This window comes from Thecamonas trahens, assembly GCF_000142905.1.
Source record: "Thecamonas trahens ATCC 50062 unplaced genomic scaffold supercont1.1, whole genome shotgun sequence".
Lineage (NCBI taxonomy): Eukaryota > Apusomonadida > Apusomonadidae > Thecamonas > Thecamonas trahens.
In genome coordinates, this window is record NW_013657679.1 from 143,878 (window position 1) to 159,151 (window position 15,274).

General features: G+C 65.1%; 6 protein-coding genes across 6 annotated transcripts; 4 read left to right on the forward strand and 2 right to left on the reverse strand.

The window, feature by feature from the left end:
• Positions 1-512: 512 nt before the first annotated feature.
• AMSG_00064 (uncharacterized protein) lies at positions 513-1,381 on the forward strand (the record flags this gene model as incomplete). The annotated part of the gene is made up of 2 exons (XM_013907477.1): positions 513-1,327; positions 1,354-1,381. The coding sequence occupies 2 exons, from the start codon at positions 513-515 to the stop codon at positions 1,379-1,381; spliced, it is 843 nt and encodes a 280-aa protein (XP_013762931.1).
• An 86-nt stretch (positions 1,382-1,467) lies between these two features.
• On the reverse strand, positions 1,468-3,409 carry AMSG_00065 (uncharacterized protein; the record flags this gene model as incomplete). Its single annotated transcript, XM_013907478.1, has 3 exons — positions 1,468-2,208; positions 2,256-3,277; positions 3,349-3,409. The coding sequence occupies 3 exons, from the start codon at positions 3,407-3,409 to the stop codon at positions 1,579-1,581; spliced, it is 1,713 nt and encodes a 570-aa protein (XP_013762932.1). The 3' UTR covers positions 1,468-1,578.
• Positions 3,410-3,666: 257 nt separating this feature from the next.
• Positions 3,667-4,509, forward strand: AMSG_00066 (ribosomal protein L28e). The gene is made up of 2 exons (XM_013907479.1): positions 3,667-3,685; positions 4,097-4,509. The coding sequence occupies exon 2, from the start codon at positions 4,100-4,102 to the stop codon at positions 4,487-4,489; it is 390 nt and encodes a 129-aa protein (XP_013762933.1). The 5' UTR covers positions 3,667-3,685; positions 4,097-4,099; the 3' UTR covers positions 4,490-4,509.
• Positions 4,510-4,711: 202 nt separating this feature from the next.
• AMSG_00067 (ATP-dependent RNA helicase chl1) lies at positions 4,712-7,660 on the forward strand (the record flags this gene model as incomplete). Its single annotated transcript, XM_013907480.1, has 3 exons — positions 4,712-5,729; positions 5,753-6,961; positions 6,997-7,660. 3 exons carry the CDS (start codon positions 4,712-4,714, stop codon positions 7,620-7,622), a joined length of 2,853 nt encoding a protein of 950 aa, XP_013762934.1. The 3' UTR covers positions 7,623-7,660.
• A 122-nt stretch (positions 7,661-7,782) lies between these two features.
• On the forward strand, positions 7,783-11,300 carry AMSG_00068 (DNA topoisomerase 2-binding protein 1; the record flags this gene model as incomplete). The annotated part of the gene is made up of 2 exons (XM_013907481.1): positions 7,783-7,876; positions 8,040-11,300. 2 exons carry the CDS (start codon positions 7,783-7,785, stop codon positions 11,255-11,257), a joined length of 3,312 nt encoding a protein of 1,103 aa, XP_013762935.1. The 3' UTR covers positions 11,258-11,300.
• On the reverse strand, positions 11,280-14,594 carry AMSG_00069 (leucine-rich repeat containing protein; the record flags this gene model as incomplete). Its single annotated transcript, XM_013907482.1, has 1 exon — positions 11,280-14,594. One exon carries the CDS (start codon positions 14,592-14,594, stop codon positions 11,280-11,282), a length of 3,315 nt encoding a protein of 1,104 aa, XP_013762936.1.
• Positions 14,595-15,274: the final 680 nt, after the last annotated feature.

The following is a 15,274-nucleotide window of genomic DNA, read 5'->3' on the forward strand; positions in this document are numbered from 1 at the left end:
CCCCCCCCCCCCCCCAACCCTATCTGACCCATCCACTCACAACCTTCTCTCTCTCTCTCACCCCTCCCTGGCCCCGCATGCTTGCATTCGCTACTGCCCGGCGGCGAGGTGCGGCCGTTAACGATGGAGGTGCGGAGGAGGACGCTGGTGGGAAGGGCGACGCTGAGGCGGCGGGCGACAGGCGAGGCGGGCGACGATGGCAGTGGGGGTGGCACGGTCGGAGGCGAGGGCGACAGAGCTGGTGGAGGGAGCGGATGGTGATGTGGCTACTGGTGGTTGGCATCATGATCACCGGTGGCGTGATGATGGTGTGGGGTGGGCTGATCCACTCTCCGCTTGTCCGCCCAGCTGGCGATGCCGTCGACAGTGCTCCCGCCACATCATGCTTTGATCCCCGCCGCATTCGTAGCCTTGCAGGCGGCGAGACGCCTGGTCTTCTGGACGCGTTGAGCGCTGTGGGTTGTGTCGATAGGGGCTCGGCCACCTCTGGTGGGGAGACAGGCGCAGTGGTAATGGAAATGCACACGGGATCACAGGGCTTTGGTGTCCAGTTTGCGTCGTATGTGGCGGCGATGGCGGCGGCGATGGCCTGGCCGGGCGGCCCGGTCCCGCTGATATTTGCCGGTGAAGCGTGGAACTACGGCGGGGCAAACACCACGCTGGTCGACGTCCTGGCTCCCGGTGCAGCATGTCGCCCACCGGCGAGCGAAGCTTGGCTAAGTGCCGCGGATCACATCGCATACCACAAGGTCATGTTGGGGCGGACAAACATTTGCCAACCCGGGCCGGCGGCCGGCGATCCATTTTGCGAGCCTATGTCGCGCGAGAGCGACGGTAGCCGGCGGCGGCGAGGCGGTAGCCTCATCAAGTCTGGCGGCGGCGACCGAGTCCGCGGCGGTGCACAGTGGGGACTTGCCTTTCACAGCAAGATCCTCGCCGCCGGCGCAGCGCTCGAGTGGTTCCCCGGCGGTGCGCGTGAGTGGGAGGCGCTGCTCACGGCGGCGCTCTTCTGCCCGGGCCCGCGGATCCTGGCACGGGCGGCCGAGGCCAAGGCGGCGTCAGGCTTGCCCTGGGACGACAAGCCGGTCATCGGCCTGCACATCCGGCGCGGCGACCGGACCGATCTGCACAAACACCTTGTGGCCGACTACTTTGACGAGGTGGCGGCGCTGGCAGACGAGCTTGCGACAGACGCGGTGTGGGTGGCTGCAGACGCAGCTGAGACGCTTGAAGCGGTCGAGGCTGTGTTTGGTGAGCGATACTCGCTGTACTCGCTGTGGCACTGGGCGCGGGACGCGCCTGGGGCCGACGTGGCATGGGGCGGGGCGTACATGTTTACGGCGACGACTCCAGATGCGCTCATGGACAGCATGCTGGTTGACATTGAGCTGCTAGGCTCAACATCGGCGCTGGTCGGCGCGCAGCGGTCGCGGTTCGGGTGGCTGGCGTCACGGCTGATTGCCGGGCGCGGCAACGAGGCGGCGTGCCCACGGTGGGTGGCCGGCGACACGTCGAACGCGTACGGGTGGTGGAATGGCGATGACGTCGATCCGCGCAAAGTGTGTGTGTGAGACACCCTTACATGACTGAGCAGGCCTTGTTGTCGCTGTGTGCCACATGCTTCTGCGAATGCGAGTGATGGTGGCCCGGGAGGCCATCCTCGCCGTCTGAGGTGTACGAGAGGCCGAGCGAAGGGTCGGTGTCTGACGAGTCGGCGTCGTCGTCGGACGACGACATCCAGCGAAGGCGGTACGCGTGCGGAACCTTGGTCTCAGGCACAAATATGTCTGGCACAATGCCGTCCTCGTCCGAGTGGTCGGCCATAAGCGCGGCAACGGTCTGGACGCGGCGCTCGTCAGCGGCGGCACGGGCGCGGGCGGCGGCGAGCTGGGCCTGGGTCTCGCCGTTGAGCAACGAGTCGTCCGAGTCGTCCGAGTCACCATCCGAGTGCGAGGCGTGCTCGAGCTCGAGGTTACGGAGGAGGGCCTGGAGCGATGACGGGTAGTCGATGTGGGCGTCGCCGGACGGGTGCTCGACGATGACGATCTGCTCGTTCTCGTCGTAGTGGTGGCCGTGGAGCGGCTGGTTGGTGTCACGGCGACGGCGGACGCGCTGCACAATCTCCTCGTCATCAGATGCGTCTGATGACGAGGCTGCGGCCTTGTACAGCGTGTGGACCGAGCGCTCTCCAAACAGGTCGAGCATGTCCTCATCTCCTCCGTCACGTGGACCACGACTCGTTGCTTAGAGCGAACAATGGCGCCGAGCTGAGTCTTCGGCAGCGCCGACTCGAGGAGGAGCTCGACCATGTTGGCGCGTGCGGCGGCAGCCTCGGGATCGCTCTCGTCATCGGTTGCGCCGTCGACATCGAGTGTGAGCAGCTGCGCAAGACTTGACGGCTGCGCAGCGGCGGGCGAGTCGCCGGCTACAGTGCTGGCTGTGGCATCCGGCGCCAAAGACTCGGTGCGGTTGGCCATCGAGAGCTCGAGCGACATCAGTGAGGCGCTGAGGTTGAGCGGCGGCGGGGTGGAAGCTGTGCTGCCCACGTTTGCAGGCGTCACACTCGTCAGCAGCATGTCGAATGCCGCCAGCGGGTCAGCTCTGGCGGCCTCGGTGTCAAAGTCGAGATCAAACGAGAGTGTGGGGACAGGCAGAGCCGGTCGGCTAGACGAAGCCGATGCTGACCCGTCGTCCGCGTCTGAGGCCGAGGGCGAGAGTGATGATGAGGATGAAGAATAAGCCGAAGACGATGAGGCCGAAGTGGCGTCCGCCTCTGCCTCTGCCTTGTCCGCAGCCTCTGCCTCTGCCTTGGCCGCAGCCTCTGCCTCTGCCTTGGCCGCAGCCTCGGCCTTGGCCGCAGCCTCAGCCTCTGCCTTGGCCGCAGCCTCTGCCTCTGCCTCTGCCTTGGCCGCAGCCTCTGCCTCTGCCTTGGCCGCAGCCTCGGCCTCTGCCTCTGCCTTGGCCGCAGCCTCTGCCTTGGCCGCAGCCTCGGCCTCTGCCTTGGCCGCAGCCTCGGCCTCTGCCTTGGCCGCAGCCTCTGCCTCGGCCTCTGCCTTGGCCGCAGCCTCTGCCTTGGCCGCAGCCTCGGCCTCTGCCTTGGCCGCAGCCTCTGCCTCGGCCTCTGCCTTGGCCGCAGCCTCGGCCTCTGCCTTGGCCGCAGCCTCTGCCTCGGCCTCTGCCTTGGCCGCAGCCTCTGCCTCTGCCTTGGCCGCAGCCTCTGCCTCTGCCCTGGCCGCAGCCTCTGCCTCTGCCTCTGCCTTGACCGCAGCCTCGGCCTCTGCCTCCACCTCCGCCCCCACCTCCACCTCCACCTCCGCCCCACCTTCACCTCCCCGCTACTCGAGCTACTCTCCGAGCCATCACTCTCATCCGACGAAGAGTCCAACATCACCAGCTCATCCTTGGGCATGTTGCACCACCCACACGGGGAGAGCAGACTACCCACCCGCCCCCGCCCCACCCTGTCCCGGCACCAACCATCAATGCCATCAACAATCACTTTCATGCTGACCATTGGCTCGTACGGCTACTTTTGGCACAGGCCAGGCGGAGGGCAGGACAGGGGGGGGGAGGGGGGGGGGAGGGGGACCCGTTCGTTCACTCGTTCGTTGGTTTGGTGGGAAAAGGGGAAGTGGGGCGGCAAAAGTGTTGGGGATTTAAGCTCAACACATTTCTCCACATCACAGTACGTAGACACTTGCTCAAGGAGGGGTGCATAGCCGGCGATTACCAGAGCCATGGCCATAGCCAAGGCGTACACACACACCGCTACCCCATACTAGTACCTTTTGTGAAGAGGTTAGCCTCCGTCTTTTGTCTGGTGGTGGTCTAGTGGTCGCTGTAGCCTCTGCTTGGCCCTCCACAATGTGGCTCTAGCCGATGCCGACAAAATCATGGGTCCTCGCCAACTTGGCCCAGAAGGGGTGGACAGCACCGACTGTGTGGACGTCGAGACTAGTGGAAGGCAGTGCAGCAAAGAGAGAGAGTGTGTGTAGGGGGTGTTTGTGTTTGGTTGTATGGCAGGGTACTCACTCACTGGTTATGGTCGTGTTGTGCTTATGGAACACGGTACGCGGACGGTGGTGGTGAACGACAGACAATGTCGGCTGATCTTGTCTGGAAGCTCGTGAACCAGTCGCACTCGAAGCTCAAGAAGCAGAAGTCGATCGGTGTTACCTTCTCGGCTGAGAAGGGCAACGTCGCCAACATCAACACCCGCGCGTTCTCCGGATACTCGCCCGAGGCTGTTGACGTCACCGTGTTCCGCAACCGTGTTGTCGTCTCGGTCGCCGACAAGGACTCCATCAACAAGCCTGCCACCCGCTTCAACCGCACTTCGCTCAAGCCCGAAGCCCAGCTCTCCTCCAAGGCCGCTATCGCCGCCACCCTGGCCGCTGGCGTCAACCCGGTTGTTGCCCGCATGGCTGCTGCCCGTGCTGACCGCCTCTCCCGCCACGGCGTCCACAAGGTCAAGCGCTCGAAGAAGTAAACTGGCCTGACAATCCTCGATCCCTCCCACCCGCATGCATGTCATTCCTCTCCACCCCCCTCCCGCCGCCCCTTCCCTCCCCTCGCCGTCTTCTCCCTGATCTTGGCTAGGTCCCCCCCCCCCTCCTCCTCCTGTCCCGGTGGCAACTGCACACGTCCACGAGACACAATGTCCCACCTGCTCAATCACCTCACTCACCGCCTCCTGGCCCACCAGCCGGACATGAACTACTCGTTCCCCTTTGACGAGCCGTACTCGGTGCAGATCCAGCTGATGGACGCACTCTCGAAGGTCCTGGCCGTAACGCCGGCCACAGGACCTGCGAGCCTCGCCGTCCTCGAGTCGCCCACTGGGACGGGCAAGTCGCTCTCGCTCATCTGCGCCACTCTCACCTGGCTCACATCATGTGGCAGGGACATTGCCTCAAAGAGACTTGCCCTTGCTGCTGCTCGCGACATGGCTCGTACCCTTGCTTCGGCTGCCCGCGAGACAAAGGTCCCGCTGCCCAAGCCCGCTCCTCGCCTCCCGGCATGGGTCTCCCAGCACGCCGCCACCGCCGAGGCCGATGACGCCGCTACCACCCGCGCCGAGATGGACGCAGAAGACAAGGCCCTCCGCCGCATTCTCGCCTCGGCAACTTCTCGTCTCGCCACTGGATCCGCCGCCACTGACGCGCTCGACGGCATGGCCCGTGCCCGCGCCCGTGCACGGGCCCGACTCCTTAACCAGGCTGGGCCATCGGCAACGCCACTCGCAACCGATCCGAACCCACCGGCTATGTCTGCCTTTGAAGCCGAGATTGAGGCCAAGTTTGGCAGCTCAGCCCCTATGCCGCCGCCCGAACTCGACGATTCTGGTGCTGCTCCTGACGACGCCTTTATTGTCGATCTCGTCCCTGACGGGCTTCCTGCGCTGATGCTGGAGCTTGATGCACTTAATGACGATGAGAACCGCACTACCTCGCGCCGTGCCCGGCACGAGGCCTCCACCCTCGGCGGCGTGCCGTTGCCGAACCTGGCCCAGGCAACCAAGGTGTACTACTGCTCGCGGACCCACTCGCAGATCGCGCAGTTTGTCGATGAGATCCGCGGCACTGCCTTTGCCGATGCAGGCCTCCGCGTCATCACCCTTGGCTCACGGAAGCAACTCTGCATCAATCCCAAGATCAACAAGCCATCGTCGTCTGTCGCCTCCATCAACGATGCCTGTCGTGACGCTCGGTCCAAGACCAAGGCCCCGCGTCGGCCGCTAGCCTCTCGGCAGGATCCAAGCGCAAGCGCGAATCGTCTGCTTGCGGCTGCCCGTTCTACGAGCCGATGGCTACCGCCGCTGCGCCACAGCCGTCGTACCCGGTCTATGCCCTCACCGAGATCCGCACTCTCGACGAGCTCGCCCGCCTCGGCACCTCGCTCTCGTCGTGCCCGTACTTTGGCACCCGCCGCGCGGTCGCCGGTGCCGACCTTGTCGCCCTCCCCTACACCATGCTCGTCCACGAGGGCACTCGCGCAGCGCTGGGCATTGATCTCACGGGCGCGGTCATTGTCGTTGATGAGGCCCACAACCTCGTCGATGCCATCAACGCCGTCCATTCGGTCACCGTCACCGCCGCCGCCGTCTCCCGCGCCCGCGCGCAGCTCAACGCCTACTTTGAACGTTACCGATCTCGGCTCTCGGCCTACAACCGTGACTCGCTTCTCACCATCCTCAACGTCGTCTCGTCGTTCTCCGCCTACTTTGCATCGCTCCCGCCCTCGGCCTCCCAGCCGGGTACCAAGGCTGTGCTCCCCGTGAACGAGTTTCTCCATTCGGCCACTCTTGGCATTGACCACTTTAACCCGTTTGACATGCGCAAGTACCTCGACGCATCGCAGCTGCTCAACAAGCTGCTTGGCTTTGCTGCTGCCGCCGCTGCAGAGGCCCAGGCTCCCGGTGACGACGATGGCGGCGGTGAAGATGCACAAGCCCGACCACCGCCGCCGGCCGACTCTCCACTCCGCAACATCATTGCCTTCCTCGAGGCCGTCAACCACCCACTCGCCGCTGAGCACGGCCGTATCCTCCTCGCCGCACATCCCGAGACCGGTACGCTCTCGGTCAAGCATCTTGTCCTCAACCCATCCGTCTACTTTGCCCCGCTAGTGGCTGACGCACATGCCGTCGTCCTTGCCGGCGGCACGCTGCAGCCGGTCGACGAGCTCTTGATCCAGCTCCTGGGTCCGCAGCGTGCTAGCGAGGTGGCGGTGACGCAAGCGCCAGCATCGCCGGTGCCGGGCGGCGTCTCGCTCTTTTCATGCGATCATGTCGTCGATCCGTCGTCGCTTCTCACTCTTGTCGTCGGCGTCTCGCCGCTCGATCCAAGCACCCGCTTTCGGTTTACCTACTCGAGACGCGATGCACTCATCCCTCACGCTGTCCGCGCGCTCGCCAACTTTGCCAATGTCTCACCAGGTGGTATGGTTGTCTTTTCCCGTCGTACGCCTTTGAGACTGCTGTCATGTCCGCTGCAGAGCCGGTCCTCTCCCACCGCAAGCCCGTCTTCCGCGAGACCGCCCGCGGCTCGGGCGCCGAAGTCCTAGCCCGCTATGCACAGACAGTCGCAGCTAATCCACGTCGTGGTGCCCTGCTCTCTTGCGTCATCGGCGGCAAGATGTCCGAGGGCATCAACTTCTCCGACGACCTGGGTCGCCTCATCGTCGTCGTCGGCGTCCCCTATCCGCCGCCCAACGATCCCGAGCTCAACGCCCGCCTCGACTTTGTCGCGAGCGCCAAGGCGGCGGCGGGTAATGCTCCAGCCCCGGGCACCAATCGCGCCCGCATCTCGGGCATGGCAACCATGTGCATGAAGGGTGTGAACCAGAGCATCGGCCGCGCCATCCGCCACAAGAACGACTACGCCTCCATCGTCCTCCTCGACGAGCGCTACGCTCTCGACGCAACTCTCTTTTCACTCCTACCTGCCTGGATCATGCGCAACTCGGCCGCCGCCGTCGCCTCGCCGCCGTCGTCGTCCTCGCTCTCGCACGCTACCTCGTTTGGAGCATCCATCCGCTCGCTCGTTCTTTTCTGGAAAGCCATCCGGCAGCGCAATGAGATCAGCGCCGGCCCCAGCGTAAGTGGCGCCGCCAACCCGTAGTCCTTCTTTACTCGAGAGCAAAGCAACCTGACGAGCGTGCTGATCCCGAGCCATCTCAGTCGATCCAGGCGTCAGTCGGTTCGCGGCTGGCCGCTCGCGCCAACACCCACCGCCGACTGATCGAACTCGCCGACCCCTCTCTCCTGCCCCTCGCCTTCACATGGGCAAAGGCGTGCTCCACAACGTGGTCGTATGCTGCACAGGACTTGACCAAGTGGAAAAGGGATGCATCCACAAGGCCGTCAGCTGCCTCGGTGGCGTATTTACTCGCCAGCTGACTTGTACGCCCCCCCCCCCCCCCCCTCCCTCCTCGCTGTCTCCCTTCCCACCCATTTCGCTGCATTCTATCAACCATTGGCGGCCAAAAAGGGTCGCATTTTGCTGCCATGACTCACCCCCCTCCGCCCGCTTGCGCAGCTTCTGTCACGCACCTGGTAGCAGATAGAGTCGGATCGGACAAGTACCGGGCAGCGCTTTCGATCTCGGCTGCAGTGGTGACCAAGCAGTGGGTGCTCAAGTGCAAGGCCGATGGACGGAGAGTGCCCGAGGCTATGTACGCCCTCCCGCCTTTGGCCGGTCTGGTCATTTGCGTCACCCAGCTCGATGCTGATGATCGTGATCGCATCCGCTCCGTTGTCTCTGCAAACGGTGGAGACTACATGCGCAATCTCGTGCCAGAGGCCACTCATCTCCTCGCCCTTCAGCCCTCGGGCACAAAGTATGAAAAGGCCGGCGAGTGGAACGTTCGCGTCGTCTCGCCGGCCTGGCTTGACGCATGCATCAAAGCTCGCGCCGCAGTCGATGAGACTCCGTTTGCCATTGCGCCTCCACCTGGTGTCACCGCTGGCGTCTCTTTAGCAGCCGAACCCGTGGATGAGTTGGCTTCGGGCGCCTGGCTCGAGGGCGAGCCGCCGTTTCTGCTCAACTCGCGTGACTCGCCTGTCCTCGACAAGCTGGACGGACTTCTCGACGGCCGCAACGTATTCCTCCACAAGTTTGGCAGTCTGGAGCGCCGACGGATGACCCGCATTGTACTTGCGGCCGGTGGGCATGTGGTCGACGAGCCCGACTCGTCCGTCATCAACACCTGGGTCGTTCCCCGCCTCCCGTCGGCCGATGAGCTCGACGCCTTTGCCCGCTGGCGCCACCCGCCGCGCGCCTTTGTCTCGGGCAAGTGGCTCTGGGTACTCGCCCAATCAAGCGCTCTCCCAGACATTGGCGAGTTCACGCTGGCAACGATAGCGAGCGCGGCGCTGCCGCCACCAACGCCCACAGGACCCACAGCGTCCCCAAAGCCGTACGTCGAGCCGACTCCGACCCCGATGGTGCTCGAGCCGACGCCTCAGACGCTGCCAGAGTCGGGAGGCGTTGACTCGATGCTCGACCTTTACTCGGGCGGGAGCGGGCCGGGCGTCTCATCTCACCGCACGCTGCGGCGCACAATCTCACAGTCGCTGATGGCCGACGCCGCGTCCCCGGTCCTTTTTGGTCGATCGCAGTTTGTGGTCGACGACCGAGTCACCGGCGACGAGGTTCTCCGTGCTATTCGTCGCGCTGGTGGCGCGCTGGTGCCGTCGTACAAGGCACTCTGCTCGTCCGCCGACCGCGAGAACTGTCCGCCGGGCTCGCGCATTGTCGCTCGCTACGTCGTGCTACCGCACGGTGTCTCTGCCTCGTCGCGCTCCTCGATTGTCGCGTCACTGGCTACCGCCGACGTGGCACTAGTCACTCCAGACTGGGTCCTCGCCTCGCTTGCTGCCAACGAGCTTGTCGACATCACGTCGTGCCCTCTCTTTACCCCGCTCCCGGTTGCTCTCCCGCTTGCGCCGCGATCCGACGTCGTTGTCTCAGTCACCGGGTGCTGGCCCGAGCGCGATGCCATCCGGCGTATGGCGGTGGCTCTGGGAGCGACCTTTGAAGAGCGGCTCTCACGGCGTGTGACCGTTCTCGTTTGTGAGGCCGATGCGCTGGCTAGTCCAGTCGAGCCTGCCTCGAAGATTGCAAAGGCGTTGCGATGGGGCGTGAGTCTTGTTCACTCGGGCTGGCTTCGCGACTCGCTCTGGGCCGGCTCACTCCTTGACTCTGCACGATATGCAGTTGGCAAGGCTTCGAACATACTCGACGGCGTTTGCGCGGTCATCGCCGATGAACTCCAGCTCAAGGGCCAGGCTCCAGAGCTCGAACGCCTGCTGACCTCACACGGGGCCACTGTTGCGCGCTCGATCCACACCACTGGTGTCACGCACTACATCGAGGACGGCGAGAGCCGTACGTCCGCAGCTGCTGCTGCCGTCACCGCTGGCATTACACCGGTCTCGTCGCTCTGGGTCTACGACGCCATCGCCACGGGGACGCTGAGTCCTCGGGCGAGGGGAGGGCCGACTGCGGCGCGGAGCGGCTTTACGACCTCCCCGCCGGTCAAGCGCCAGCGGTCGCTGCTGGACCGCCGCCGGCCGCCGCCCGAGTCTCCAACCCTTCCGCAGCCGACGACCCAGGATCTGGATCCAGCCCCCACCGCTGCAGCCACCACACCGGGCGAGGCTGCCTCGGCGCTGCAGCGACTCGACAACGCGCGCAGTCTCTCGCAGCAGTCGGCCAAAAAAGCGACGCCGCGCCGCGCGCCGCTCGTCCGCGCGCCGGCAGCGCCGGTCTCGCTCGTCGCGCTCCGCGGCGCCGAGCCAGACGATTTCGACGCTGAGGGCGAGGGTGGGCAGGGACGCGAGGGCGATGGGCCAGGCGTGGTTGTCCACTACCGCCATCGCGACGAGGACGATGGCCGTCGCAAGCGAGGCGGGCGGAAGCGAAAGCGGAAGGACGAGCTAGTCAACGAGAGCGTCGACAGCCTTTCGAGCCTCTTACATGCCGCAGGCACCATTGTCTCGCGAAACACCGGCTCGCAGGCCTCACAGGGTTCGACAGGATCGGCACCAAGCAAGCCGCGGAGCCCGCCAATCTTCCTCCTCACTGGCTTTACCTCGACCGAGAAGGAGCAGCTCGTGCACGCGGTCAGCGCGCTCGGTGGCAGGGTCCTTGTCACGCGTGAATACGACCCGGGCTGCAGCCACATCCTCGTCGGCTCGCCGACGAGGTCAGAGAAGTTTCTCGGCGGGTGCGCGGCTGGCAAGTGGATGATGAAGGCCGAGTACATCGAGGCGTCGACGACCGCGGGCGAGTTTGTGGCCGAAGAGCCGTACGAGTGGGGCGCCGAGTACGAAGACGACGATGCCACGGTGGAGCACTCGGACACGGCGGTCCTCGCGCTGTGCGGGCGGCGGTGGCGCAAGTATCTGGCGACGCGTCGGCGCGCCGGAGGCGATGCCAACATCGGTCCGTTCACGGGCTGGAAAGTCGCGCTCAGCTTTGATGAGCACAAGCGCGGCGGCATCAAGCGCCTGCTCGAGGCCGGCAACGCGAGTGTCCACGATGGCGCGCTCACCCGCCGGGTCACCGACTCGCTCACCCACGTCTTCTTTGGACCGACAAGCAACGCGGCCGAGCTCCGGCGACTGCCGTCACACATCAAGGTCCTTTCAATGGAGTACATTGCCGACTACCTAACGGCCGTGCCCGGACTGGGCGAACTCGAGGTCGACGAGGACTTTCATGCGCTCTCGCCCGAGGGGGAGGACGAGTAGCAATGTTTGTAGCCGTAGCAGTTCAATACAATGCCGCACCCATGTACAGCTTGTCATCGTCGTCCTGCAGCTGCTGGAACTGGCGCTCGGCGAGGAGGTGCATGAGCTCCGAGTAGAGTGGCGAGGTGCGGTCGAGCGGGTTGTGATCGACCGTGAGCCGGAGGAGGGCAGTCATGTCGAGAAGCGCCGGGGTGAGCTCGGCAAGCCGGTTGCCCTCCAAGGCAAGGGTAGTCAGGCAGATGAGCTCGCCAATCTCCTCGGGCAGCGAGGAGAGGCGGTTGCCGATGAGGTAGAGACCCTGCAGCTGCCAGAGCAGGGCAATAGAGGCGGGGAGCGCCGAGATGCGGTTCGACGAGAGATCGAGGGTGCGGAGCTTGGGCAGCTGGGTCAGCGCCGGCGGGAAGACCGGGAGGCGGTTGCCGGAGACGTCGAGGAAGACCAGGTTGTCGAGCTTGGCAAAGCCGTCGCCGAGGCGCGGAAGCGCGTTGTTGGCGAGCGAGAGCTCTTCCAGCGCAGTCATGGAGAAGAAGGCCGGTGGGAGGGCCTCGATCTTGTTGTTCTCGAGGCGGAGGACGCGGAGGTGCGGGAAGCGCGAGCCAAACTGCGGCGGCAGTGTCTTGAGCGCGTTATCGGTGAGAAAGAGCTTGCGGACGTACTTGAGGCGGGTGACAAGGAACGGGAGCGAGGTGAGCTGCTTGCGGGCGAGTGAGAACATGGGCGCACGCTCACGGCCTGCCCGCTTGACCGCAGCCACCACGGTCGGGTCATCCTTGGTCTCCTGCTCCAGCGCAGGCTGGTCCGAGAACAGCACGTCCTTGAGTCGCAGGTGGCCCAGCTCGTCGGCTGCGGTGGCGGTCAGTGCCGCAAGGCTCTCCAGAGTGAGCGCCGACCCGTCTGGCGCGCGCACCTTCTCAGCAAAGAACTTGCGGAGCATGACCAGGAGCGAGCGCTTGACAATGCGCTTCTTGACCGGCGGCGCAGCGGCCTGGGCCTCGCGCCCGCCGGGTGTACCCCGCGCCTCGGCAGCGGCTGTGGCGCGGAAAGCCTCCGACCGCCGTTGCTGCCGCTCACTGCCACGGTGGTGGTGGCGGCGCGAGTGACGGCGGTCAGCGATCGAGTTGTCGGACATGGTAGGGAGCGAGAGTGTCGACTGCGAGCCGTCACCCGACGACTCGAGCGCCAGCCGCTCGTTGTCGGACATGTCAGCGAGAATGTCCTTCAGGTGACGCTCGTTGTCGGACATGCCCGAATCCGCGAGAATGGCGTCGAGTGCCGCCGTGTCGTCGCCTTCGTCGTGGAGGAGCTGGTCGATGAGGTCCTCGGTCATGACCGAGTCGTGGCGCTCGCGACGGGCCGAGAGCGCCGCAGCGCGTGGCTGCCGCGGCCGGCCCGCGTCGCCGGCGACTCGGAACAGCTCCGACTCGTTCATGGTAAAGTCTTCGTTGGTGAGCGGGAGCGGCTCACGCGAGACAACCGAGTTGTAGCCCTCGTCATCCGACGCCACCGAGTCAAGGAGGCCGAGCTCGTCGAGCTCGCCGTCGTCGAGATCAAGGCCGAGCTCGTCGTCGTCCATGAGGCCGAGCTCCGACTCGCCGTCGAGCATGATGCCATTGTCGTCATCAAGAATGCCGTGTCCGTCGTCAAGGATACCGAGGCTATCGGCGCCCGCGGCCGGTGCCGGCGCTGGTGCTTGCACCGGCGCCGCAACGGCAGCGTGGGTCGCCGCAGCACGCTCGGCGGCGTACTTTTGAACCAGTGGGTCGCCGAGCCCGTCATCAGACTCGGTAAAGTAGTCGTTGACGTTGACTGGCTCCTTGTCGGCATCGTCGACAAGGACGCGGCGGACTTGGAGTGTGTCAGAGTCGTCGGAGAGCTCGGCGGCGAGCTGCGATGGCGGCGGCGGCGCAAAGCCTTCCGAAGAGTCGTCGGCAAAGTCGGACATACCCGTGTTGTACTTGCCGGTAGGCCCGAGCTCGTTCTCTTTGGCTGCGTCGGCGGCGGCTTCTGCCTCGAGTGCGTCAAGGAGCGAGTCGCCTTCGCTCGAGCCCACAAGCAGCGACGCGTCCATTGCTGACTCAGATGATGCCTCGAGAGCAGGTTCCGGAGCAGCGATGGTGTCTGGTGGTGCGGCGGTGGTGTCTGTCTTGGTGGCCGATAGCAGGAGCGCGTCGTCCGACTCACCCGAGGTGTCGAGGAGCGGGTCCTTGACTGGAGTGGCGGCTGGCGCCGCCTCCGACTTGGGCTTGGACGCCGAGAGCAGGAGCGCGTCGTCCGAGTCGCCAGACGTGTCGAGGAGCGGGTCCTTGGCTGGAGTGGCGGCTGGCGCCGCCTCTGACTTGGACTTGGACGCCGAGAGCAGGAGCGCATCGTCCGACTCACCCGAGGTGTCGAGGAGCGGGTCCTTGACTGGAGTGACGGCCGGCGCCGCCTCTGACTTGGACTTGGACGCCGAGAGCAGGAGCGCGTCGTCCGACTCACCCGAGGTGTCGAGGAGCGGGTCCTTAGCCGGAGTGGCGGCCGGCGCCGCCTCCGACTTGGACTTGGACGCCGAGAGCAGGAGCGCGTCGTCCGACTCACCCGAGGTGTCGAGGAGCGGGTCCTTAGCCGGAGTGGCGGCCGGCGCCGCCTCTGACTTGGACTTGGACGCCGAGAGCAGAAGCGCGTCGTCCGAGTCGCCAGACGTGTCGAGGAGCGGGTCCTTGGCCGGAGTAGCAGGCGCGGGGGTGGTCGAAGTGGGGTTGGAGGGCGCAGCGGCGGTGGCGGCGGCGTCCAGCTTGGGCTTGGACACCGACAGCAGGAGTGCATCGTCCGAGTCGCCAGACGTGTCAAGGAGTGGGTCATTGGTGGGAGTGGAGCTCGCCGTAGCCTTAGGCTTGCCACCCGACAGTAGGAGCTCATCGGCCGAGTCGCCCGAGGTGTCAAGGAGCGGGTTGGACACGGCTGGCGCTGGCTTGTGGCTCGAGTCCTTGGTATTGGAGAGGATGATCTCGTCGTCCGAGTCCGAATCGAGGAGCGGATCCTTAGCATTTGCCGCGGCAATGTTGACCTCCGCCATCGACGCCTTGAGCGCGTCCGACTCGAGCGAGGAGTCGAGGACAAAGCCCGCAGCCGGCTTCGGCTCGGCCGGCTTGGTCGCCTTGGTAGCCGCCAGCAACAGGTCGTCGTCCGAGTCCGAGTCAAGCAGAGCCCGGGCAGCAGCAGATGACGTCTCCGTCGGCTTGGGCGCAGCGTCTGTCATCGAAGCCGAAAGGTCGAGGTCTTTGATGGCACCGGCGTTCTTGCCTCGTGTGAGCATCAGCTCATCGTCGTCGTCGTCCGAGCCGAGGAGGGCCGACATTCTTGATTGGCTGCCATAGCGCCGCCCATTATGTTCCGCCATTCCCAGCACACAGCAACACAACACCACCATGTGAGTCACCTCTGTCGTTCTTCTCTCGTGTCTGTACTGTACTGTACGCCCGCGGAATGGGAGAGTGGAAGGTGGGGGGGGGGGGAGGGGGGAGGGGGGGAGGGGGCGGCGGTGGCGATGGCATCAAAAACGGCAACGGCTGCAGGCAGTCACGGCAGGCAGGGGGAAGGGGATGGGAAAGGCGTACATGTCGGCCCGAGATGAAGAAGGACGCATAGTAGGCATAGTAAGATCGTCGTCGTCTGAGTCTTCAAGTAGAAGTGCGACATTGTTGCTCTTTGCACTCACATTGGTGGAGCTCTTGATGCGCGCCATCATGGCCTCAAGGTCCTCCGACGAGTCCGAGTCCATTTTGGCCAGGGCGCCGAGGGAGGAGTGCCACCGCCCGCACGCCCGTCCGCCTGCCCGCCCGCCCCACCGACACGCCGACACGCCAGCCGACACAACTGATGGCCGGTTACAAAAGGCACGTCGCCGCCTCACACACACAACGTCCACCGCAATACAAGATCAACACAAGATCATCCCAATTCAATTAACAACCTCCCACTCCTGCCGTCCTTGCTCTCCCTCTCTTTCTATCGCCATCGAGCCATGGCCTCTCTACT

Excerpts from the sequence above, each read along its gene's own strand:
- AMSG_00066 (XM_013907479.1), top strand. The coding sequence starts at position 4,100 with ATGTCGGCTGATCTTGTCTGGAAGCTCGTGAACCAGTCGCACTCGAAG.